The sequence below is a fragment of the Gasterosteus aculeatus genome, chromosome 17 (genome assembly GCF_964276395.1).
Source record: "Gasterosteus aculeatus chromosome 17, fGasAcu3.hap1.1, whole genome shotgun sequence".
NCBI classification, from domain to species: domain Eukaryota; kingdom Metazoa; phylum Chordata; class Actinopteri; order Perciformes; family Gasterosteidae; genus Gasterosteus; species Gasterosteus aculeatus.
In genome coordinates, this window is record NC_135705.1 from 8,275,335 (window position 1) to 8,299,305 (window position 23,971).

General features: G+C 39.6%; 2 protein-coding genes across 7 annotated transcripts; one reads left to right on the top strand and one right to left on the bottom strand.

The window, feature by feature from the left end:
* Nucleotides 1-174: 174 nt before the first annotated feature.
* srsf3a (serine and arginine rich splicing factor 3a) lies at nt 175-5,702 on the bottom strand. Of its 5 annotated transcripts, none has more exons than XM_040203282.2 (8): nt 5,563-5,702; nt 5,166-5,304; nt 4,390-4,440; nt 3,198-3,402; nt 2,968-3,105; nt 1,025-1,048; nt 862-942; nt 175-769 (listed from the first exon to the last, which is right to left on the bottom strand). In XM_040203282.2, the coding sequence occupies exons 3-8, from the start codon at nt 4,391-4,393 to the stop codon at nt 742-744; spliced, it is 480 nt and encodes a 159-aa protein (XP_040059216.1). In that variant the 5' UTR covers nt 4,394-4,440; nt 5,166-5,304; nt 5,563-5,702; the 3' UTR covers nt 175-741. The 5 variants fall into 5 exon arrangements, with proteins under 5 accessions (XP_040059216.1, XP_040059214.1, XP_077948117.1 ...); XM_040203280.2 differs by having other exon boundaries at nt 862-945; nt 5,563-5,697; XM_078091991.1 differs by lacking the exons at nt 5,166-5,304; nt 5,563-5,702 and having other exon boundaries at nt 862-945; nt 4,390-4,444.
* A 7,309-nt stretch (nt 5,703-13,011) lies between these two features.
* fkbp5 (FKBP prolyl isomerase 5) lies at nt 13,012-23,379 on the top strand. 2 transcript variants are annotated; one of them, XM_040203284.2, is made up of 11 exons: nt 13,012-13,626; nt 16,905-17,037; nt 17,162-17,306; nt 17,687-17,829; nt 18,191-18,305; nt 18,421-18,577; nt 18,850-18,940; nt 19,126-19,209; nt 19,304-19,489; nt 19,572-19,811; nt 20,769-23,379. In XM_040203284.2, exons 2-11 carry the CDS (start codon nt 16,933-16,935, stop codon nt 20,868-20,870), a joined length of 1,368 nt encoding a protein of 455 aa, XP_040059218.2. In that variant the 5' UTR covers nt 13,012-13,626; nt 16,905-16,932; the 3' UTR covers nt 20,871-23,379. The 2 variants fall into 2 exon arrangements, with proteins under 2 accessions (XP_040059218.2, XP_040059219.2); XM_040203285.2 differs by having other exon boundaries at nt 13,074-13,626; nt 19,572-19,851; nt 20,769-20,876.
* The last annotated feature ends 592 nt before the right edge of the window (nt 23,380-23,971 follow it).

Genomic DNA, 23,971 nt, shown 5'->3' on the forward strand with positions numbered 1-23,971 from the left:
AAGGGAGGAAGTGTTCTACTGCAACTATGACAGAACTTCCTGTGTCGGTTACACTGGCTCTATCAACCGGGAGAAAACACTCACAACTCTGAGCTGAAAAATAAATAAACTTACACATTTACATTTCAAGCAATTGTATTGGTTCATGAGATTCTTAAAAAAAAAAAAAAATAGTCACCTTGGAAAACCATTTATTGAACAAGTTGTTCATCTGCAGCACAAATTGTCAGCTGAGAGTCAAGCAAAGTTGAATAGAGTAGATGCTTTTTTTGCAAAAGTGACATGGGTAAAACACAGGATTAGCTTTTGGGCTTAAAGAATAGTCTGCAAATTACAGTGCCAATATTTACCAACATTTGCTGCCAGTCTGATTTATATCACTGGTAGAACGTATGTTCTACAAGTGGATCACCATGAATCCCATTACCGGTAATATGAGACTCAATCAAGAATTTTAAAAAAGCAAACAAAAATAAAATAAAAACATTACATGAGCTTTAATTCAACAGTTTAAAAAAACAAGGTAATGTTAAACTAAATCCAGTATCCCATCTCAAAACATGCAGGAGGAAATATAATTTGCTTTAGCAGAGAAAGACTAGAGTCCTTTGTTGTTAATCCAACAGACTGGCAATACACAATATGTAACTTGACGAACCCAGGAAGAAAAAGAAAAACAGGACTATAAAAATTAGAATTTCCCCAAACGTAGCGAGATCCACAGATGATCGTTTGAGGTCTTCATTTTCTGTCGTTGGACCGGGAGCGACTGTAAAACAAAAAGTTGGTAAGTGAAAAACTGATTTATAAAAATAAAAAAAACCGACATCTCAGGTGCAGTATGATAATACTCAAACTTGCCTCCTGGACCTTGAGATTGATCGTGGGCACTTCTTGTCTCTGGAGAGAGAACGTTGTCTCCCTCGGTCTCTTGAGAGAGACCTGCTGAACAAAACAAAAACAATAACTTCAGAAATATTTATCATCAAACACATGGTTTTAATAAAAACCGTTACAAGCTTACCTGCTGCGACTGCGGCTCCTCCTCCTAGTGTACGTTGGTAAAAAAAAAAAACGAAGCAAAAATAAAAATTAGCAATGATTTTTGCCCTCCTTGTATTAATGAAACCGTTGGTATTCTTGACCCTTAGACATGGATTACACGCGGAAACCTGGCACACGTAGTGCTAAAGGACCATCTGCATCCATGAACTGCATCAATTCATTTTAAAATTAAACTTTGTCCAATGCGCACCATTTGTGGAGCCAGATTACAGAATATAGAACAAAATCAGGGGTCGACATTAAGGCTCGCCTTAGACACAGCTACTTTTATTTTACAAATTAAATAAGAAACTGGAATAACATGTTCTTAGATAATCTGCCTCCTGCAAAGATGCTATAAAACCACTGGAGGTCTTCATCCAATAATGTGTTAGTTATTTACACAGGCGCTATGGTTAAAGTAAATTGCTCTACACAGTGAACCTGACCAGAGACGTTGTGCTTACTTTCAGTTCAAAGAAAGCACAATGAACAAATTAGTTATGAGGATTTAAATAAAATAAAAAATAAAAAGATTAAAAAAAGATTGCTTCAAAACATTAAAAATCAAGCAATCAGTCACCTAAGACGGCTTAATGTCGAACCATGAAAGTGCAGTCTATCGCCCAATTACATAGTGAACATCAGATGTGGTTCATTTTGCAAATAAAGATAGAACACCACAACTTTGACCTTTAGACTTTTGCAGCTTCGCACTGAACTTGCTCGGAAATACTCAACTGCTGAGCGAAAACCGTCAAGCACCTTTGAAAGCTAGATTAAGCATAAAAACTACAAAGAGCAGTATAAATGCAACTTACTATTTTGGGGCATTTGGACAAGATAGATATGACGCAAGGAAGCCAGACTGATGGTGAGGTAAGTCGAATTGCAGAGAGGATTTGCCACATGATGCAAATGTTGGCGATATGAAGCTGCTTGGTGGCTGGTGGGAACGGGTAGTTGTAGATATTCCCTGCCTTTTGGGGGGGGAGGATGGGTAGGCATGTAAGCCAAGGGCTGTTCCCGTTGGTACAGTAGTTGTGTGGAGAATAGAGGGAGTAAAGACGCTGACGGTTGATAATGTGAAGTGGGCCGCTGTCGATTGGATTAAGGTTGGAGGTAGAGGAGGAGGATGTCGCGAACTGCATGCTCAGGAACCAAAAGGTTGGTGGAACCTGACGACTGGCGGTGCGCCTTGGTCATTTGACAACACCAGCCAAGCTGATTGTGGCTCCCTGGTCAGCAGTCACATGATGCTGAAAGAAGACTAGTTGACTGACTCAGATGGTGAGAAGCGTGGTGGTGACTCTGCAACGGGGTTCAGTTTTATTAATAGATGGCAACTGAACTCAGAAAGAAAAACAAAATGTACAGCTGCAGAATGTAATTCTACAAATTACCTATAAAATGTTGGATGATATTAAGTGCAAACTTTGCCTCTTAAAATGACTAGGAAAAAAATATCCCTCTAGCAGATCATAAATAGTCATCTGCTGATTTAAGGGGTCGAATTCAACAAGGGTTTAAAAAAAAAAAAGTGTCACTGTGGTTAATTATATGGTTGATTCTTTTAAACACACAAGAGTGATATTAATCCATCAGCAGCCAGATCCACAGACTATTCACGATATAAATTAATTTTATTGTTTGTCTTTTTTAAATCCCGCTTACTTCATTTTGGCTGAAAAGGTTGACTTAGCTTTAATATGTCTCAGATTTAAAGCTACAATATTTGTCACTGTGGGAGGCTGTTAGATAAAAACAGCTTTGCCAAAACAATTAAGATTTTGATGGGAGGAAAATAAATACTTTGTGTGTTGAGTTTAAATAGGATTTGTCATTTGTGCTTTGAAAACAAAAACTGTGCAAACAAGACCGTTAACAAATAAGTCAAAATAGAGAATGGTTAGGCAGACATACCTGCGCCTGACGGGAGGACTACTACGTCGCCTTACGTCATCGCGAGGCCGTCTACCCCAGGATGGAGGATGACCGCGGCTCCTTGAGCGCTTCTCCCCATTGGACAGCTCAACACGCACCCGACAGCCACACATGTGTCTAAAAATACATTTTTAAAAGTAACCACATGAGCGGAAAACAAAACATGCACTTCTAATAGATTACTATAACAAAAATGTGCAGACAATTACCTTCCATCCAGTTCTTTCACAGCATCGTTGGCATCTCTGGGATCTTCAAACTCTACAAAAGCAAAGCCTGGAGGGTTCCTGGCAACCCAAACGCTCCTTAAAGGACCATAGTACCCAAAAGCACTTTCCAACTCCGTCTTGTTTCCATTGTTTCCTAGATTCCCAACATAAACCTTGCAGTCAAGGGGGAATTGGTCAGTTTGACCTAAAAGAACAGGAAGAAAAAGAAAAAAAGAGGGGCATGTTAAAACGAACATCACGATAACTCACTTTGCAGCATTCAGTTTCAAAACAGCAAGATGAATAATATACAATATTGAAATTCAAAACTTCAACAATCTGCAAGGCCAACATTTACCTTATTCAAATGAGTCATATAAATAACGTCTTTCCATTTAGTTAGTTTTTTTAACTAGGCTAAAACATTGAGGGGATTTTAATGCTTTTCATTAGGACTGATTTTTGGCATATTTTGGAATTAAGTACATTCGTCACAAGAGATAGTAACCATAATAATTCAAAAATAACTGGAATTAATGCAATTCATTGAAGAAGGCCAATCTGATCCGACACAGCACTTAATGCAGTATTTTTTTAGTGGGCACGGAACTAAACATGGAGGAGCAGCATTCATCTTTTCTGGAACAAATTCACAGAAACCCGTCTGTTGAGACTCAGCCACCCCAAATCAAGATGGAGTTCGGTTTGCTGCTGCCTTTATTGAACCCAAACCTTGATCAAAATCATTGCCGTCAGCATTATATAAATTCAATGTAATAAATTTAAGGGATTATTTAACAGCGGCGAAGAGTTGCATGACATTAGTAAGATCTTGGACGATCTGTAAAGATAGCGGCAAATTCTTATACATCTACATTTGTTTCGAGTGAGACACTACAGGGGAGGGGAAATGTCGGATACTGTTGGGGAGAAACTAGATTTCCGACAAAATGATTTACGATTGAGTAGATGGCTGTTTTGACCGATCATTAATCTGTGATTGGTAAATTATTAATTCTGCAGTAATTATATACCAATGTACACCTACTAGATTTGATTCAGTCCAATTGAGTTAAATAATTGATTATAACCAGTACGTTGGCGTTACACCTCAGCTAAAGAATCTCCTGGAGGAAATAACCTTGTAGTAGTTTGAGCTGGACCAAGAACTTTTGTAACAATGGGAACTTACTCATTTTACCAGATTAAAATATCTTCTTGGGAGTCCTACGAGCAGAGGAGTCTGAAAGGAGAGACAATCGGAAATAATGTCAAATTAGAGCAACACAGAGCTGAACTTTGTAAAATGAATGTCAACTGAATTGAACGTGCATTGATCTGGGTCTCTGTGTTTGACTAATTACCAACCTTACATCGATAGCTCAACATAGTTTAATAAAAAGTGGTATCTATGAGCTGTTCGTGTAACCCAAACACTTGTTCTACATGCAACTGAAACCTGAACTGTACCCTGGCAAAGAAATACTAAAAAAAGCTCTAGCTGATGTCAAGAGCTGAATAAATTGGTTGGTTATTGGTTCTATCGTTTTACTCAAATGCTAACGCTAGCTAGCAACCAAAAAGTATCTGGAATGTGTTAGCTTGTGCGTCACAACGCACCAGGTACCGCTGTTAAGTACCGTTTCATGCACTAAATCAGATAACAACACACATGTTTTGTCTAAACAACACGTTCACTAAACGCACACACACCCGATACGTTCACATCCAACTTTGTTAACGCAAACAGTTACCACATTTATATGTTGCCAAGATTCCCAACCCCCGCGTACATTAGCGCTAGCTTTGTTAGCAGAAGGCGTTAGCATTAGCAAGCGTATTTAGCATAACCAACACGACAGAAACCAATATTATGTGCACCTGAGGCCATTAGCACATTAACCAGCCATGCGTGACACCGCGCTGAGATATTCAAGTCGGTCGATATATTTATGACACGTAACTCACCCCTTTTATATTCGCAGCTCGATAAAACCGTTGGCAGCAGACACGCCGTGCGTTTCAAACTGCTAGCTTAACTCATTGTGTCCAAGGCACCACCCACACGTAGATATAGACCGACACGCCACATCCGGTTTGGGAGAAACTGAGAAATGGTGATAAAATATATCAAATCTAGTTTATGCATATTACTGTTATAGCTATAGAAAACGCAATGATTGGGAATAGCTTTGTACAGAAGGTTCCGATGAGCCTTTAGCAGAGGCAACGTGGTACGTTAGTGAGATTTGTGTTAAGCAGGAGGACGTCAGCTAATTCAAGGGTGGAAGAGTGACGTGACGAAAAGTAAAATACAGATATGTAATGACTGCATAGGATGTTATTCGCAAGGAATCATCAATACCTTGAATATGAAATGTGAATTGTCGCTAAGAAAACGAGACAACACTGCACATGCTGATTTCATACATGGGAAGCGGTCGACTTTAATAGAGTAGGACGACAGTGGTTGGTTGTCACCAGCAGTCGGGGCACTAACGAAACTCAGACTACGTCATCGGCCGGAAATGTCCGTATAAGAGGGACGAGTTCCGGTTCCGGGGACGGAGCGAATAAAAAATGGTTTTCTGTGCTACCGTCGGATGTGCTGGTGAGGAAAACGTGGCTAACTAAGATAATCCCTGGTGTACACAGCAGGACGAGCAGCTCTGTGTGTGTCAACAGGAATCAGGAACATTTATTTACAAAGTATGTTGGACTTGACACGGCTGGTGGTGCGTATTGGACAATAGGACAACAAGACAAATAAGCAGTGCAGGAAATATAACATTCAATTTACAATTAAATAAAGAATGAAATATAGAAGAATGTCCAATTGTAATTAAAATAAACTGCACAGGCCAACAGATAAACAGTCGTAAATGATTAGTGCACAACAACTTCACGGTGGTAATGTAAATGCAATGTGCGATCATTTAATCAAGAAAAGCATGCAGGATTGTATATATGTATATACATGACTTTACAAAAACACTTCCACTTCCGTTTCAGCCCGTCAAAAGCATGTCCAACAACACAACAAGCAAAACTTGTTATTTCAGTTCTTGACAGCAAATCCGGATTGGGTTCCTCTGGAGTCGGTCTCCAATAATGAAATGGCTTCTGTTAGGAATTCAAGCGCTTTGCACCATCGGCTGCGGTGAAAGGGAGGGATGCTGAGCCTTTGTTCTGGAAGGGTTTTAACTCCACACCTCCATCAGTTCCACAAATGTGGAATGTAGGTGTGACATCACAGCCTCAAAAACTGTGCAAAAATCCTGTCCGGTTGTTGTACAGTTTTGCACGCTGTAGTGCAAACTTCAGCGTTGCACTGATGGTATATAAATGTTTATCATCAGTACATTATTGCACTATATATGTTCTCCCACTGAGTTGCTCGTGGGCTCACACATTTGATGTCCAGTTTATGAAGAAGAGAAAAGTACACTGTGTTCTTTTGGTACTCAGACCTCAATTGCTTAGTTGTCTGCTTAGATAACTTGATAGTTATCTGCCTGTTCCAATTTCTTTACTCTGTATCTTTCCATGTATGTTCTTGTTTAAATCATACATAAATATTACTTGGACATCACAAGATGTTTTTTTACAGGAAGCATTTTTACCCTGATGATTGCAGAGCAGCTGTGTGTGCAAACCAAGACCATTTGGTCGATGCTTATCTGCACACAGTTGCAGAGCCGGTCTGCTGACATTGAAAAAATGATGGTTGAGTATTTTATCTTAACTTGTTTTTACCAACATCTGGTTTCAAATCTCCATAATAATGTGGGGTCCTTGTAATGGCACTAGTTTTGCGCTTGATTAGTTAATATTAAGTCATTTTTCCCCCCATACTTCCTGTGCTGATGTATATTTAAACTGCTGTACTATTACTGAGGCGGTTAAGGCAGGGCCCGCCCTCCACGGCCTCTGATTGGCTAATACTCGTTGCGGATTGCAGTGGTGAGGCTCAAGCGTTTGATCGTTTGGTGGAGACTTTTTTCTTCTGTCGATGTTCTATTATTACAAACCAATTGTCAATGCAAATGCCGCCACCTACTGGAGTGGAGCGGACACACTTATTACACTAAAGTGTTCCAGCCCCAACCCATTAGCTTTTAACTAAAGTATTTCCACAACTGTGTCTTCTTTGTAATGTGTTCACAACATCACCTGAAAAATACTTCTGGATCATCTCCACTAAAACTATTTAAAACAGTATTTTTTTCAAGGGACAACATAGCAAAATGTTCTGACTAAAATGTGGAATAAGCAACCCACTATTGAAGTGATAGAATTATGTGGTATATCGCGCAGCCGGGAGTCTATAAATCAGTCAGAGAAAGAAAGTTTGAGTCATTTTGTCTGGAAGCTATAGCGAGATACTGTAAGTGTATTAAATGCACACCGAACATTGATAAACACAAGAAAAAGAAGAAAAATATCTTGGGGTCCTTTGTCATGTTTAAGATGTTAGTTTAACCCAAAAAGAGATTTTCAATATCGACTTCACACTTTTAATTCAAACACTGTTATTACAAAAAGGTAACATACCTTTCAAACCAAACATTTCCAATCCAAATTTATTTAGAGCAAATCCTAGTCTCGTGCTTCTTCCCCGCCACATAAAGCATCTCACCAGCCCCCTGATGCATCTTGTGCCCCTTTGTGAGGGCCTTTGGTTACCACGAGATCAAACTACCTGATAAGAAGTATTTAAAACTAGTTCCTCCCTCAGCTAAAAAAGTCTTTTTTTTATTAACAATCAAGGGGCTGGTTTTCTGTCCTTATTTAATTTGCTTGGATGTTAAATTGCTTGAGATTTCAATTCTCGTTCCATCAAAAGTCAGAAGAGGACAGTACACTGTTTGGTGGCGATGTCTCTTGTTGACAGGAAACAAACTGTATTCATGCAGTTACTGCTCGCCATCTTGTGATTACTACGCGGGGAACAAGAGTAAATCCACACGACGGTTATTGCGCAACGTGAGAAAGCTCAACAGAAGGCCCCCTTGTGTGTGTGTTCAGCTGGGTGGTGAAATACTATATGTACGTTTCCTGTATAGAGACACATTTAAGTAAGGGAAGTGGTCTTTCTTTAACCGGAACCGCTCAGTCCTCACATCTCTCTCACGTAACTGGAACATAAATCAACGGAGGACATCGTTCTTTAATCCATGCCTGAAGTGGACATCCACATACTGTTGTAGTGGATGTCCACTTCAATTGTGTGTTTGATTTCATTCAGTCGATTATCATTATGTCACTGCACTTGCCTGACATTTTAAAATCAGCCACGGTGCCACTCAGTTGATCCCACTGTGTAGACAGAACATATAAATTTCATACACATCAGTACATGACAGTCAGTGTCAAAATTGGGGAGAAAGAGTGTGCATGAACGACATGCGATAAGTTGACCCAACGCCAGAATCAAACAGCGCAACCTCTGTTGTGGTTCAATGGTATTTGCTAAAACCGCTAACCTGCAGGTGCTCTTTATTCAAGGTAATAATAAGATGTTGTTATTTGTGTTTTGATAGGGCTACAAATTCAATTGTGACTAATTAAGCCATTGCTCTTTGTCTGAGGATGTCAGACATGACAGATAACTATGAAATGACTACGTCCTTGTCACTGATCATTTGATGAGGAATAAAAACATTGTGGCACAGTTTTGCTGCGAGGGCAAGTGGCTTTACTTCCTCATTCTTCTGAGTATGTACCCCTAATGCACTTACTGTAAGTCGCTTTGGATAAAAGTGTCAGCTAAATGACATGTAATGTAATACGGTCCACAAACCTCAATGCTCTGTAAAAATTGCGTATTTATAATACTTGTTTTGATCTTGTGTTTTATTACGTTTCTTGTCAGCACCCCACGCTGCTGTAAATCCTGGAAATGTATCTTATCTTATCAGGATGTGTCGAGATGATAGAACATGAGAACGCTTTCTGATTTGTTCAAAGAGATCTCCAAACAAAACATTAGGGTTAAGTTTCTGAATAATACTATTTATTTTTGACCTCACAATAACTTGACAAAAGGAGCCATATATCTTGCTGTCCCCATATTCAGCACAGATGCTTCTAAATAGTAAACTTCCACAATAGTGATGGGTATAAAATAAAGGAGAAATTAAATCTATAAATGAATACAGGTCAATGTGTGTTTATATTCCTCCTCACCTGTGACGGTTCCAGCTGATCCATGTTGCTGAAGTGAATTCCCTCAAATATATTTTTACGATAGGTCTACCTGTACTTTACTTACATTCTCCAATGTTTCTTCTGCCTCGTTACAATGCTTCTAATACTTAATAGTGTACAATGCTTACTCCATCATAATGTTCCCACCGGGTCCGTTCTGTTTGAATCATACATACTTTACTTCAGGTACATTTGACAGTAGCATTACTCGTAATACAGTATTTTGACGCTGTTGTTTTGCAACTTCAACTTGTGTCAACACTGACGGCTTTATCTATTCAGCAAATTCACCAACATGATCATCTAAGCAATTAAAGTGAGGACCAGATCCCGTCAAGAAACCACTTATTTAAGTTTCAAGTTGAAACAATCACTAGTCCACTTTGTTTTTCTTGATCAGCGGCAGCGAGGAACAATTTATTTAAGGTCCTTGGCAGACACAGCAAAGAACTTCTGCTTCAGGGAGCAAAAGTTCAGGGATAAAGGGGATCACTCAGGAGATTACTCCCATGTTCATAACACGGATGCCCAGAACACAAAGAGCATTATGTTGCTCAGCTTTATTTTAGCGTGTTTGTGTGAGAGCGACTGCTTTGCTGATCTTATCCTCACCCGTTGTCTTTTAAAACACCAAGTGAAGTTAAGCTCAGTTAGTTGTCTTTGTACATATCTCCCTGCTGCCAAATGATTCTCCTTTTAGCTGTTTGTGTGAAACATCCTTTCGTTTTTTCATGCCTGTAGTCAGGGCAGTGTTTTTCAATCAGATTAGTGCAGCACATTCTGTTCTGTTTCACTTCCTGATGACTGTGCAGCCTGTATCCCTGAATGAACTCACCCGCATGCTGCCGGTTACACAAGACACTCGGAAAAACGTATTGTTGACACTGATCAGGCAGATTTTAATACTTCAATACTTAGTAAAAAGCCAAGCATTGAGAAAATATCATGTTTAGTGGTTTAATAAAAAAATAGCAACTTTTTATTGGTTATTAAGCTATTTCTAAGAGCAAACAGGCCCTTGAACTCAGAACACTGTCAATAAGTACGTAAATGTGTTGTTAATATTTATACTAAACATTTCCAAACTGCTGCTTTAGACATACACGTATCTAATTGTCCTGTTTTCTACCCCGTTGCTGCTTTCACCACAACAGAAACACAAGGTGGATGATCTTTCAGTAAGGAGGACAACATCTCAGGTTGTGTATCAAAATAGCTATTTATTCATTCAGTTCGGTTCAGCTCAGGTCAGCTGACTTCATCTTTGACCTCCATTTACGCATAGGAGACTGAATGAAGTGCCAAGAAAGCAACCAGGAGACCACGGGACAGTCGAGGGTTTGGCAAGACAAACAAGCCTCCGCCTGAGCTGAGGCCTTTATTACTTATTGTTAATAGCTTGGGTGGTCGTGTTTTTATCTTTTTAATGTAGAAGATATGTTCTAGCATGAGGAAAACCTATAACATCTACGAAAAATGATCGCTGAGAAGATTACTCAGCCGGTTGATAACACCCCCCCCCCTGGGTTTGCACACTCAGGTTATGTCACCTTTATTATTAACAGGATCACTGTGTTCCCTTCAAAAGCCGCCTGGCTGTGTGCCAGCCGCGTGGTCAGACAGTGTCCTCACCACCTCTGACTGCAGTAGAGTTTAACCATCTGAGCACCTTGATTCAAGTTGTAAGGAAGATAGACAAACAACTGCTTAACATAAAATAGAAGTATTAGCTATAAAACATGATGTACATGGCAAACATCGGACATAATCATATATATACCAGTTCCTTCAACCCACACAGGCACAGTCATAAAGTCTGCTTTTATGACTTTTATGGAAGCCCCCTTACCCCCCCCCCCCCCCCCCCCCATGTCTTTGTCTTGCGTCAGTGAAAGCCAGAGAGCTTCTCAACCTGATTTTGAAGTGATGCCCTTTATTCAAACACAAAATCTAATTTAATTTAGTTTCGCATTATACTAAATCTGAGAACTTGTGCCTCTGAACAGGTTTTTTCAAAACCCACATCTAGTCTTTTAGAAATATCCACGGTTAACTACACTGGGATGTATGGACAACACTCTGGTCGAAGGTGTTTTGATCAGATAATTTACCTGCTGGAGTCAATGACCCTCGGATCATGTGAGTAAAAATACTCATAAGCGAAAACACCTGGACCAGGCTTAATACTTTAACTTGGGGCTGATATCCTTTACAAGAAGAGAGCTTTACTTTGAATTGTATTCCCCTGTTAAGTCTAATGATTGTACGCCTTGGTTGAAAATAAAGTAAGCAAGGGAAATGAATGTGTTACAGCGTCTACAAAGACCTATTGATCTGCTGCTTTATACATTTCAGAGAAAAACATCCTACAAAACAGCTGTACTATTGTCTTTGTAGATGAATATCTGACTCGCTCAAACAAAGCATTACACATCACAATAAATGACGTTGCATAACACTTTAAATGACGATTTCATGCACTAAGAGGGACTTCCCAGCTAACAGGAAACTTCCTGGAACTTCCCCAGAAGGGTCTCCTTAGCTGTAAGCGTTGGGGACTAAATAAACACATAAATCACTCATTAATCAAATTATTACGGCTGGCTTTAACGAGAATAAAATTTAAAAAAAAGCTACTCAGATTGCTTTTCAAATACGGCATCTAATTCTCAATGTTATCATTCGCCTAGAAAACGTTGAAGTGCTCAATAGAGTTGTGGAGGGCCTTCTGTTTGCCCGATCAATAGCTCTTACCGGCACGATAGTGATATGGTGCGTGATTATTTGACATTGTAAGCCTGCTTGTTCCCAAACGCTGCTCGCTCCCACGCACGTCCAGAGAGACTCGCGGTCAGATGGCCTCGTTGCCACCGCAACGGATCGTCGATGAATGAATGGAAAAGTGCAAAGCTGATTAAGATACGCGGAGATGTGCGTGCTTTCATTTGTGTGTGGCCAGGTGCACGAGCCAGGAGAGAGCGGTATTAATAACACGGGGCTAGTTACAGTTAGGACACAGCCTCCTACTTCTAAACAGCCGTAGGGCTTTTTTCTTTGCAGAATAAGATTGTACATGCGGCATTAGAGCATGCAAAAAAATTATAATCTTCCCCACACTAGAGAACGGTCATAGGTTTATCTTATAAAATGTTTGGCTTTCCATCTTCTCCCCCAAATTAAAATGATTACCTTACTTTTAATTGCAATCATTAATATAGTTTCCTACTACATTTATTTAGCTTATTTAATTTGGTATTAAAATTCACCCTCGGGTTTATCGTCATGCCGTTGCTACTTTTGCACAAATAACTATTTTACTTGTTCCACGACTGTAAACATCGCATTAATGCAAACCCCGGTTATTGACAAATCATCACAACAGACACAAAATTAGCACCGGGCGGCGAAAAACAAACCGCAACAAATACCCGTATTTGTCGAAATCCCTACCTTCAAATAAGTAAAACAAAACGAAACAGCAAAGTCGTATTATGGTGTGAAAATCCCCCCCCCACCCACCCCCGGTGGACTAAAATAACAAGGCGGGGTTCAGGCGTCTCTTTCTACGGACCCGGTAACGTGTCTCGGCGCGCGCGTGTGTGCGTTTATTTTGTATTTCCGCACATCTCGCCGGCGGTGATTGACGCGGCTCGGCTATTACGCGGCAGCGTGTTGACGATAAGTGTCGTCAGCCGAGCGGAGAGGACAGTCTGCTGCGGTACACGCTGTTCTCGGCCTGGCTCGGCACGGAACGGGTTACAGGGTCAACGCGTATTGGAACACGGTGTTCTCGTCAGCGGAGATACATCTACAGTACAAGCCGGAACATTGTGTTACTTTGTGGCTGCTTTCCAAGACCTGCCCCCCTCCGCTTTACACTAAAACGCCCTCCCACAACTACCCCCCCCCCCCCCCTCTCTCTCTCTCTCTCTCTCTCTCGTGTGTCTCTTAACCTCTCTCTCCCTCTCCAGTGTCATTTTGAGGTCTAGGATCCATGTGGCTGCTTCACTAGAGAGAGAGAGGACAGGGCTGAAGGGAACACGGGACATAAACAGCGTGACATAATGACCACATGGACGGGACATTTAGTACCCTGGATGTGAGACGCGAGGGGCGGGCTTGAGACCGGGAGGTAAAGAACGCGGCGAGAAGAAGAAGAAAAGAAACACATCGACTGTCTGCGACAGAACTACATACAGGAGCGCACAAAAAAAGAAATGTGAGTATTTTATTGTTATTATTATTCCGTTTATTCTGCTGCTTCAAGGATTTCATTGATTTGTTGATGCATTCAAGTTACCGGCGTCCTGGTGTTTTCTGGTGGCTGAGTAGAAGGAGACACTTGTTATGCATAAAACATCAAAACCGGTCTCATAAAAATGCTTTTGATGAAACAATAAAATAATCATATAAAAATAATAATAAACAATTAAGGTTGTCTGACTATAAACTGTTCTAGGGTGTATGTTGAATTTGTCACACATTCGGGAGCATTTGAGATTGCAGCTGTATCCCACTGTACACTGGAAACTAAGGGCTGATAAGAGGAGTCTATGTGTGTGTGTGTTGGGGGTGTAATGTGGCACTTGGCTGTGGTTTCCAATGGAGGTGCCGACAGTTTACATCCAGAATCCCTTTTTGGCATCTTGTCGTAAAGTGAAGGGTTGTAACACTCCTGAGAATGGGTGACATCAGGCGTAGTTCATTCAGTGCTGATCCCTTTCTGCTTCGGGACAAAATTGTACGTTACAGGACACAATGGTGCCATCTCAATAACCTGCTTTAAATATCTGGATAACGTACATGACGTGTTTCAGATTTGCATATGGCGGGGTGAGGAAGAGTTGGCCTGCTGACACGGACACGGGTTGAGACAGCTTCCCAGTGATGAATCACACTGCTTGAGGCAGATCTATAAATCACTTGTTGTACAAATACACTTTAAGACACTTAAGCACGGGGTGATTATGTTCTTTAGCTTTGCCTCCTGAAAACATTTCATCTCATTTCACAATAAGTAAATATGCAACTGTACAGCAGCATTCTTGAAAAGTCATCTCCATTTTTATAACTCCGTGTCAGGTTTATAAATGATCTCCCATTGCCATACAATGTGGTGCCCAGGATGTGGCTCTATGGGATGTGGCTCCGCGTTGTGCACAGGGTGTGCTCGCATGTTTACGTATGTATGAATCAGCAGCAGAGAGTACGGGCGTGAGACAGAATGTACAGATACGCCGTGTGCGTCTGTGCTCTCTGCCCCTATGCGTTCTGTTCCTGCATTCCTCCGCAAGTGAGTTTAGGTACATGTAGCCTACATGCCATTTTATCTGTGTCATAACTATTTGCTGTTGGTTGGACCGTTGGATGTTACATAATACATTCTTTTATTCAGGTAAAGCAAAAAGTTGTATCTTGAAATCTGTGAAATGAATATGTGTTAATTATGGGAATTTAATAATAATTTTAATCGTCACACCACAACCCAGCTGGCTTTATTTACGTTTAAATTGTGTATTAATGTGAATTATCAATTTGAATGATTTACAATCAGCCTATTTTACCTAAGTTAGGTCGTACGTGAGGGGCTCTCAGATTGGTGAACACCGTCCGGCTTTGCCAGCGGGGACCCGTGAATAGAAGGAACATTGTGTTCAGACGCACACGCAGCCCCCCAGTTCCCCCCACCCCCCTCCACACACACACACACATGCACGTGAAACGAGTTACATCTCATATGAAATGTAAAATAAATAGGATGAGGTGTTGCCGCATAAGAGATGGAGATTTTGTTGAAGAGTTCGATGTCACTCGATCAATTGAAGGAGCAGAATAAATTGAGCAGATGCCGTTGAGACAGATGTTTATGGTTTTACCCAGTAGGTCGAATAACACGGGTGCCCACTGGCTTGGGCTGTTACCGTTGCTATGTGTTAGTTCTCGCAAGGGACAAATCAGCTCAAATCTATCAATGAGTTTATTTTCAAATGCAGATCATGGTTGCTTCATTTTCAAACGTGCAGGATCAAAACTGCTCAGAACGTAGTCAACACGGCACAATATCCTAATATTTATACATGCTCATCGACGGCCTCCGGGATGTTATTAGAGTACAGGAACAACTGGCGGAAAAATCTAGGATTGATGCAGAGAACTGCTGTTCCTCTTTAATCTGAAAACATCTCTGGGGAAACGTCCACAAGACGGCCTTCTGATCGACGCCATGCCGAACATACAACTCATACTTCTGTCTTTATGCTATAATCGGATTACATTCAGACACATTTTCTTGCCCAAGCAGCCAAGAGAAAAATAACACTACCTAAACCGGTCCGATTGTTACATGATACCCAGTGCAGGAAGCTTGAAAGTTAGAGTTAAAGTCAAATAAGATGTGGTAAAAGAGATATCTTTATTTATATAGTTCTTCACTAACATATATTTTCCCTGGGGTTTCACCAGCATAAAACCAACAATTCAACCTAAATCCCTTTGTGCTAGAAATTTGTATGTATACTTTATCTGTCTTTATTTATACTTGTTGGTCAGTGTGGAAAACCCACGCACATTTTTCTTGTATGTACACTCTTTTGAAAAAAAAATCGGTTTAGAAACATTTGAGGCCCGTATTGTCTTTATTCCTCTCAAGCTGATTTAGGTTTGAAATGTTTCACTTTTGATATAATAAAGTTAGAAAAGGAAATTAATGGGAACTCCGTGTCCCGAGAATCCAAAAAACACTTCTTAGCCCGATGTCAATCGGACTAAGAAGTGTTATAATAATATTAATACGTATGATAATAATAATTATGTTATAATAATTATGTTATAATAATCACCAAGTAGTGTTTGAGGACACTCAGTCAAGATAATTCCACCAGGACAGCCGGAAAAATGTGTAAGCATGCTCGAGTCCACGTTTACGCATATGAGACTTTCAAACAAGAAGATTAATGTTCAAATCTTAAATGCAAAATTAAGTAAAAATATTGAAACAAAGGGCCGGGCTGCAGATTTTATTTAGGTGTCCGTAGAATATAATGTAATCTCTAGGTTGACACAGAGCACAAAATGTCTTAAAATACATTGACGGAGGAGAGCACCACGCTGCTGCCTTCAGTTTTATATTTATGTCATTACTTCATCTGTGGGGATCATACAAGGTGCCGTACAGACAAGTGATATCACAACTGAGATGCAAAGTCATGTCCACTATACAGCTGCGATCAGTCTTACTGTGGCCTTTGCAATGAAACGGTCAACATATTGTCCGTATAATACGTGTTCCTCGTACACGTTTCCTTAAATTTCCACAAGCAGTACCTATATTGTGGATTCCTTGTTTTTTTTTGTCAGAGCCTAAGACTTTTTATGTCAACAAATGAGACTCATTTCACGAGCGAGTTTGTCCCAAGGCGAAAACACGAGACATAAGGACACGGTGTTTATGGCGCCGGGGTTGTTAACGCGTATGGCCTGTGTTCATAATGTTTACAGCGTGACCGTGTGATGCCCACACGCAGAAATGACCACTGATCAGGATCTGACTATGGATGGCCAGTCGGCCGCGGCCGTGTTTGCTGCAAAGGGCATTGATGTGACAACCACCAAAGACAGAGGAGTTATCAAGGTATTTATTGCCATTGCTGTAGATTTGAACGTTTTGTACCCCGGGCACGGTCATACCTTTTTTATGAGAATCTCCGTGTTCTCCGTTGAAAAGATGAACCGGAAGCCTTTCGTTGTGCTTGCAGGTCGTGAAGCATCAGGGGCTCAACGGAGAGAGGCCGATGATTGGGGACAGAGTCACTGTCCACTACACTGGAAAGCTGCTCACCGGGGAGAAGTTTGACTGCAGTCGAGATCGGAAGGAAGCCTTGTGCTTCAATGTGGGCAAAGGTAGGCGACTTAGTGCGTTAATGTCATATAGTTCCTTAGTGTTGTATATTGCCTAAAGGAATAGATTTGTATTTGTGAAGGTGCACTTACTTGCTGTGCGGTTATTAACACCTGCATCCACTTACCAGCACCGCTAAAGCCGCCCAATTAACACCTTATACCTTGTTTGTTGAAGCCATAAAATAAAATGAGTAAAAACAACAAGATGTAGTTAAACAGAGGCCTCGTGCGTCAAACTCTCTCTTGGCTTTAGCTTCATGTTCATCGACAGTTGTATCAGTCTTCTTTTAAAAATCTCATCAAGTAAGGGAATAGCCGCAATACGCCGAATGTCAAACTATTGCTCATCCTTGTTATTATGTGTCTTTATCCTCTCACAGGACAAGTGCTTAAGGCCTGGGACATTGGTGTGCTGTCCATGCAGATGGGCGAGGTGTGCTCCTTCCTGTGCAAACCAGAGTACGCCTACGGATTTAATGGAAATCCTGAAAAAATTCCTCCCAACTCGTTAGTTGTGTTCGAGGTGGGTGTGACCTGTCAGTGCCGCCTTTTGTGCCACGCATTGTTTCTTGCTTCACACTGAGTGATGCAATTCACTTCCTCAACAATTCCTCTGTGTCGGTTACATCAATTACAATTATAATTCGGCTCTGGGAAAAATTAAGTCTTCAAAGCAATTGCTCAGTATTCGGATTATTATTCACTAGTTTTTAACAATATTCCAGTAACTCACCCTACCTAGCATTTATAAACAGTATATACACATTAGAGCATTATATTATTATGTCTCTTCTCTTCTTTTTTTTTAAAATTTCCATGACTTTATATTTCTATTTGTGCAGAGCAATCGTTCAACAATTGAATTAACGTTTAAAATTGAACAGATGGAGCTACTCATGTTCGAAGGAGAGATTCTCACCGACGATTCCGGCATCGTGAGAAGAATAAAGGTCAAAGGTGACGGTTACACTAACCCCAACGATGGCTCACGCGTTGAAGGTAAAGACATTCCTTTCTTTACGGATAATTACTGATATTGCACCAAATGACCAGCACTTTATAGTACTGCCTCAGAGGTTAAATTGTGTCATGATTTGTGTGGTTGGACCAACAGTGCACCTGGAGGGAAGGTGTGGTGGTCGACTCTTTGACTGCAGGGACGTCAGCTTTATTGTCGGTGAGGCCGAGGATAAAGGCGTTCCTCTCGGAGTGGACCGGGCCATGGACAAGATGCAGAAAGGAGAGTGCTGTTCACTTTACTTAAAACCAAAGTAAGTGCTGCATTGTTTCAAATATGCACATGTAAATGACGTGTTTTAAGCACTGAACGTGAGCAGTGGAAAGGTGTTTCCCTTTTACATAATTGCAATTTAAGTGATTGTCTGGATTATTATATGACTATTACAGTATTACATTTCACCAGTAGCATGTATTCAATTTAATCACAAGTGGGATTTCCCACACTACAGTGTAAATGTCAAATGGCTTGAGTCGACTGTTGACGGTGCAATCTTTGTACTAAGTTTCTTTTTTTTCTATACAGGTATGGGTTTGGAAGGGAAGGTAAACCTGAGTACAAAATTGGACCAGACTCAGACATTATATATGAAGTAACACTCAAAAGTTTTGAAAGGGTAAGTTCTGCTTTTTAATAAACCGTGACCATGTGTGTTTTTTAGCATAAACACGCACACTTTGAGTAGAGTTCAATAAGTCCTGCTGCATAGTTCTAAAGATAATTTCAGCTGCCACCAAGACAGTGAAAACAAAGATTTTCTCCCTTTTATTTCAACCTTGTCGTTAACTTTGTTTCCACAAGGCTAAAGAAACCTGGGAAATGGACTTGCCTGAAAAGCTAGATTTGGCTGCTGGAGTTAAGCATAAAGGGAATCAGTATTTTAAGGTACACTCCTCATGCTAATCTTTTTGTCCATACAGATTAACTGATGGTTTCTCTGTTAACATGTTCATGAAATGCCATCATCCTGCTGTATCAGGGAGGTCTGTACTACCAGGCAGTCATCCAGTACCAGCGGATCATTTCCTGGCTGGAAATGGAGTGTGGTTTCGGGATAGAGCAGCAGAAGAGGATACAGTCATTCCTGTTGACGGCACACCTCAATTTAGCACTGTGTTTCCTGCGGATAAAAGACTTCTCACAAGCCGTGGACAACTGCAACAAGGTGAGCCGCCGCGAGGCCCTGCTGATATTTGTGTTTGATATTAGTGTGTGAACGCGGTTTAAAAACTCCTTGTGTGTTTAAGGTGATTGAGCTCGACAAGAGCAACGAGAAGGCCCTGTACCGCCGCGGGGAGGCCCGCCTGCTTCGTAACGAGTTCCCCATGGCCATGGAAGACTTTCAGCAAGTGCTGCGAGTCAACCCCGCGAACCGAGCGGCACACGGGCAGCTTTTGATCTGCCAGACCAAGATTAAGGAACATCATGAACGGGACAAGAAAACCTACGCCAACATGTTCCAGAAGTTTGCGGAACGGGACACAAAGGTCCGTGCGCTCACTGGCTAAATGCAGTAGGCAGTTTGACGTAAGATCATTTAAGATTGGCAATTATCTAAATCAAGGAAGTAGTTACACCTCAACATTCATCTTCTTATTTTGGAGAGCAAGTTCTATTAATTTACCAATCCAGTTCTTTTGTTGATTTATGCAGGAGTATGTAATTGGGAAAATATTAATTATATATATATATCATTTTTTTTCTCCGTTTTTTAATATGATGTTACAAATGCTTTGCAAATAAAAAACAAAATTAAAACAAATGAGGTATAATATTAAGATTAAGGCCCACTGCATTCATTATTTTTAAAGTACAGAACAATGAGTAGTTTAGACTTAGATTAGGTTAGATATGTTGTATGTGTGATTTTTAGGAACTATGAGCCTTGAAATTTACATTGGAAAAATGTGACTGCCCTAGAATAGGTAATTAGTTTTGACATTTTTTTCAACTGTTGGTCAGCCATTTTGAGCATTATGAGCAAGAGTTATTAATACAATTAATGGAGGTTCATTTGCCAATACCAGCCTGATGTCCTGTAAGGTTAAAAATGTAAATTCATAACAGGATCCCAAATAACAACAATAGAGGTCATTAATGTTTTAGAAGGTTTCGAAGGTTTGAATTACTTTAGGAAAGTGTGACAACTTACTGTATCTGCGTTCTGTGCATTATTGTGCTTTTGTCAGTATTACGCTGACCTCTAGTGTTCATTTATGGATTTGTGGATTTTCTCGCCTCCTTAAAAAAGGAAATATAATCTGCAAAGAGTAAAAAAGACACACATCTTTGTTAAACCAACTTCCAACTTGTTAGTTTTTACAGTTTTGATTTGTCATGTAGGACACGGCGAGTCTTTGATGTTTGACTTTCACATCTTTCCTTATCAACAAGGCTTTTTTTTAAACAGCTGTTGTGATGTGTGTTTGATCTTCTCTCAACAGATTGGAAAGACGAAGAGGAGGCGGGACGAGAGCGCGAGAAGCGGCATGAACGGTGAATTGGGTAACAAGCGGCGGCGGAGGAGTCAGGACTGTCCGTCATAAAAGAAACATTGAAACGGGGAGAAAAAAAAAGACAAGTCCTTTCCAAGTCCAGGAAACAGGGGCAGAAAGGAAGGTGTATGAAAAGCCTCTAATCCAAACCTCTTCATCCCCAAATCCACTGTTACCCTTCCTGCATATAAAGCAGTAGAGTAAGCGGGGACGTTTGCAATCCAAACCACATTTCCTCTTGGTCACATGGTCTGTGTAACTGCCAGTACAAACCTCCGGACGGAATTACCACTGCGGAATCACTCAGTTAAGATTGTTGCACTCTTCTGGCCTCAATCGTTTATTTCTTTAAAAATACAGAGCAATTCTATTTAATTTGTCATTAGGCGACACTGTAGAGTTCAGATTTGCCTCCACAGTGTGGTTCATATTCCCAAACTGTATGTGCTGGTTTTCATACCTCTGGCTTATATTTAGTATTAAGCCTCTTCTCGGGCAGCTGCATGCATGCATCACGAGGTGTTTGGGAATCAGACTTGAATTTTTGCAATATGGTATGTACTTTGGATGAAGGGCATTTTGAGTACCAGAAGCTCAGTGGTATTTTAAGCTTTTCCTACAAAAGTAAGGCAAACTTTAATTTAATAACTATATATATATAGTATATATATATCTATATCTATATATATATTTATATAGATATATATTATATATATATATAATATATATATTATATATTATATATATATATATTATATATATTATATATTATATATATATATATATATTATATATATATATTATATATATATATATATATTGCCTGAATTCATACAAAGAAATTTGTTACAAATCCAGAACTTAAAATCAGTTTTTCCTCCAAGCATGAAACTCTAATATTGCTTTAATCACCAGTATAAACATCAAGTTTCTGATGATTAGAGCGTAGAATTTGAAACAAGCACAAACTACAGATACTAAATTATACCAAATCATAACGGTTTTATTCTGGCATTCAGGCAAAATCACACTTTACTTGGTTATTGTTAATCACAGCTAAATGCATATTACTTTACAGAATTTCTTTCCAAAATAATACTTAAAATTAAGCCCCTTGTTTTGAGCAGAAATGAAGGATTGTTTCATAATAGATAAGACCTTCGACCGTCCATTTATTCATGAATACATGCATGATAGCTCATTTTAAATTGGTTGGAATCATGGAATCTCTCGGTTGGCATTTGTTATGCCAACATCCATTTAATCGACTAGTAACTTACAAGTGGCAGCTGCAAAAACCTAAATGAAATAAAAATACAAAATAAAATATATACTACAAAAGCATATATATATATTTATATTATTATATATATAATATTATATATATATATATATATATATATATAATGTAATATCTCTGCTCCCGAGCTTTGGTGGATTTAAGAGATTGATGACTTTCTCATTTTACTCATTGTTTGTTTCTATATCAGCTCATTGCGTAAACAAGCATGGCACAGTCCTCCACACACGTAACATCTTCAACTAACAGATCATCAATAATCCTCATAATTAAGATGATAACTCCTCCTAAAAGGAGGCATTTGATCATAACATCCCCTCCATTCACACCTGTGTTTGGCAGAACAGATGCGCCCTGTGAGTGCAAGTGGGAGAGGGACACAGAATCCACAATAAGCTTTAAAACCGCCGGTCTGATCTCTCCGAAATGTCATAAGATCTCAACTCTGATGATGTGATTACCTACAACATTTTACATCTGTGTAGGTCTTTTTGCCTCTGTTCCGAGACTGGTGTCTCTTTATTTCAGTGCATCAATTTCATTTTTAATTTTTTGTATTTTCAATGTGTGAACAGTTTTTCACATTGGTGACTGTCAAACCAACACTGTTATCTATTCATCGAATGTCTCGATACGTTCTTGACAATAATCTTAAGATGTTTTATAAACATCGGTTGGTTCAGAATGAAAACCTTAGCTGTCTTAAATATTTTGTGTAAAAAAAAATCCACAGTGTATATGTGTGTTAATATATATTGTTGTATATTAGCGAGGTTGTTAAACGGCCGATTGCTTTATGTTGTGTACTGCTAAACATTCAAACATTTTGTACAGTGGAAATGAGCATGAAGTAATTTTTTCTAGCAATTATGAATTGCATTTAAGCATATACAAGGTATATATCCCTTTTTGTCAACCACAAAAAGATTTCCATAGTGCTACATTCATTTTTGATAACTTGACAGGAATAAACTGGGAAAAACTACCACAGAAGCAGGGGAAAATGCAGCTGGTCGAACTGCAGCACTGCCAATGTGAGATTGAATTAAAACTGTCGTATAAAATGTTTACATGTATTCAATTGATCTTCACCCTATGAAACAAAATTTGATTAGCATATTTAACCTGCACTTATGCCAAACTAATATTTTCTGACAAAATATTACAAAAGGTACTTTTGTTCATGTCTTCTTTATATATATTTTTTGTATTTCTTTTGCACTTTAAAAGCATAAAATAAATCCAGAGTTGCATAGAAAATTGTTATTCTTGATTCTTGAGTTATTGGTCACTATTTGTACAGTGTGGGGTTGGTTATCTTTAATGTTTGCTTTTGACACTACCTGTATCATTATAAAAATACTTATGGTAAACCAACGTAAAAAGCGTCAGTATCAGGATAGCTCCACCCTTCAGCACCATCATAACCAACATGTTTGAATTTATGTTCAGACTCCAGTTAAGCCCATCGTGCATGGTGACCATCCATAACATTGGTTTACCTCATTTTCTCAAACCTGCAGTTGTGAATTTTCTGGCCACATGAGGGCATAAGAAACAAGTTGTGAACAGATTACACACCTTCAACTTTAAAGATGGTGAACATCATCTTTAATATAAAGTTTCCCCATTGTTTTAACCCTGTATTTCATCTCCACCAATACCTGAGGGAGGTATCTGGGGATTCAACAGTTAAATGCTCCATGATGTTTGTCCGCTAAGCAGGTACAGTGAGGGTTTAGAGCTTTTTCTGAGAATATTGAGGCAGAAAATAACGCGCTGACATGAGACCATTCTTGACTTTAGTTCTTCTTTGGAAACAGCAGTTTGAAAAACATTCTGGCATAAGGTC

Excerpts from the sequence above, each read along its gene's own strand:
- srsf3a (XM_040203279.2), bottom strand. The coding sequence starts at position 2,195 with ATGCAGTTCGCGACATCCTCCTCCTCTACCTCCAACCTTAATCCAATC. Across the intron at positions 946-1,024 it reads AGGAGCCGCAGTCGCAGCAG|CAGGTCTCTCTCAAGAGACC; the intron begins GTAAGCTTGTAA and ends TGTTTTGTTCAG. Across the intron at positions 770-861 it reads TCAATCTCAAGGTCCAGGAG|TCGCTCCCGGTCCAACGACA; the intron begins GCAAGTTTGAGT and ends TTTGTTTTACAG.
- fkbp5 (XM_040203284.2), top strand. The coding sequence starts at position 16,933 with ATGACCACTGATCAGGATCTGACTATGGATGGCCAGTCGGCCGCGGCC. Across the intron at positions 17,038-17,161 it reads AAGACAGAGGAGTTATCAAG|GTCGTGAAGCATCAGGGGCT; the intron begins GTATTTATTGCC and ends TTGTGCTTGCAG. Across the intron at positions 18,306-18,420 it reads CGATGGCTCACGCGTTGAAG|TGCACCTGGAGGGAAGGTGT; the intron begins GTAAAGACATTC and ends TTGGACCAACAG.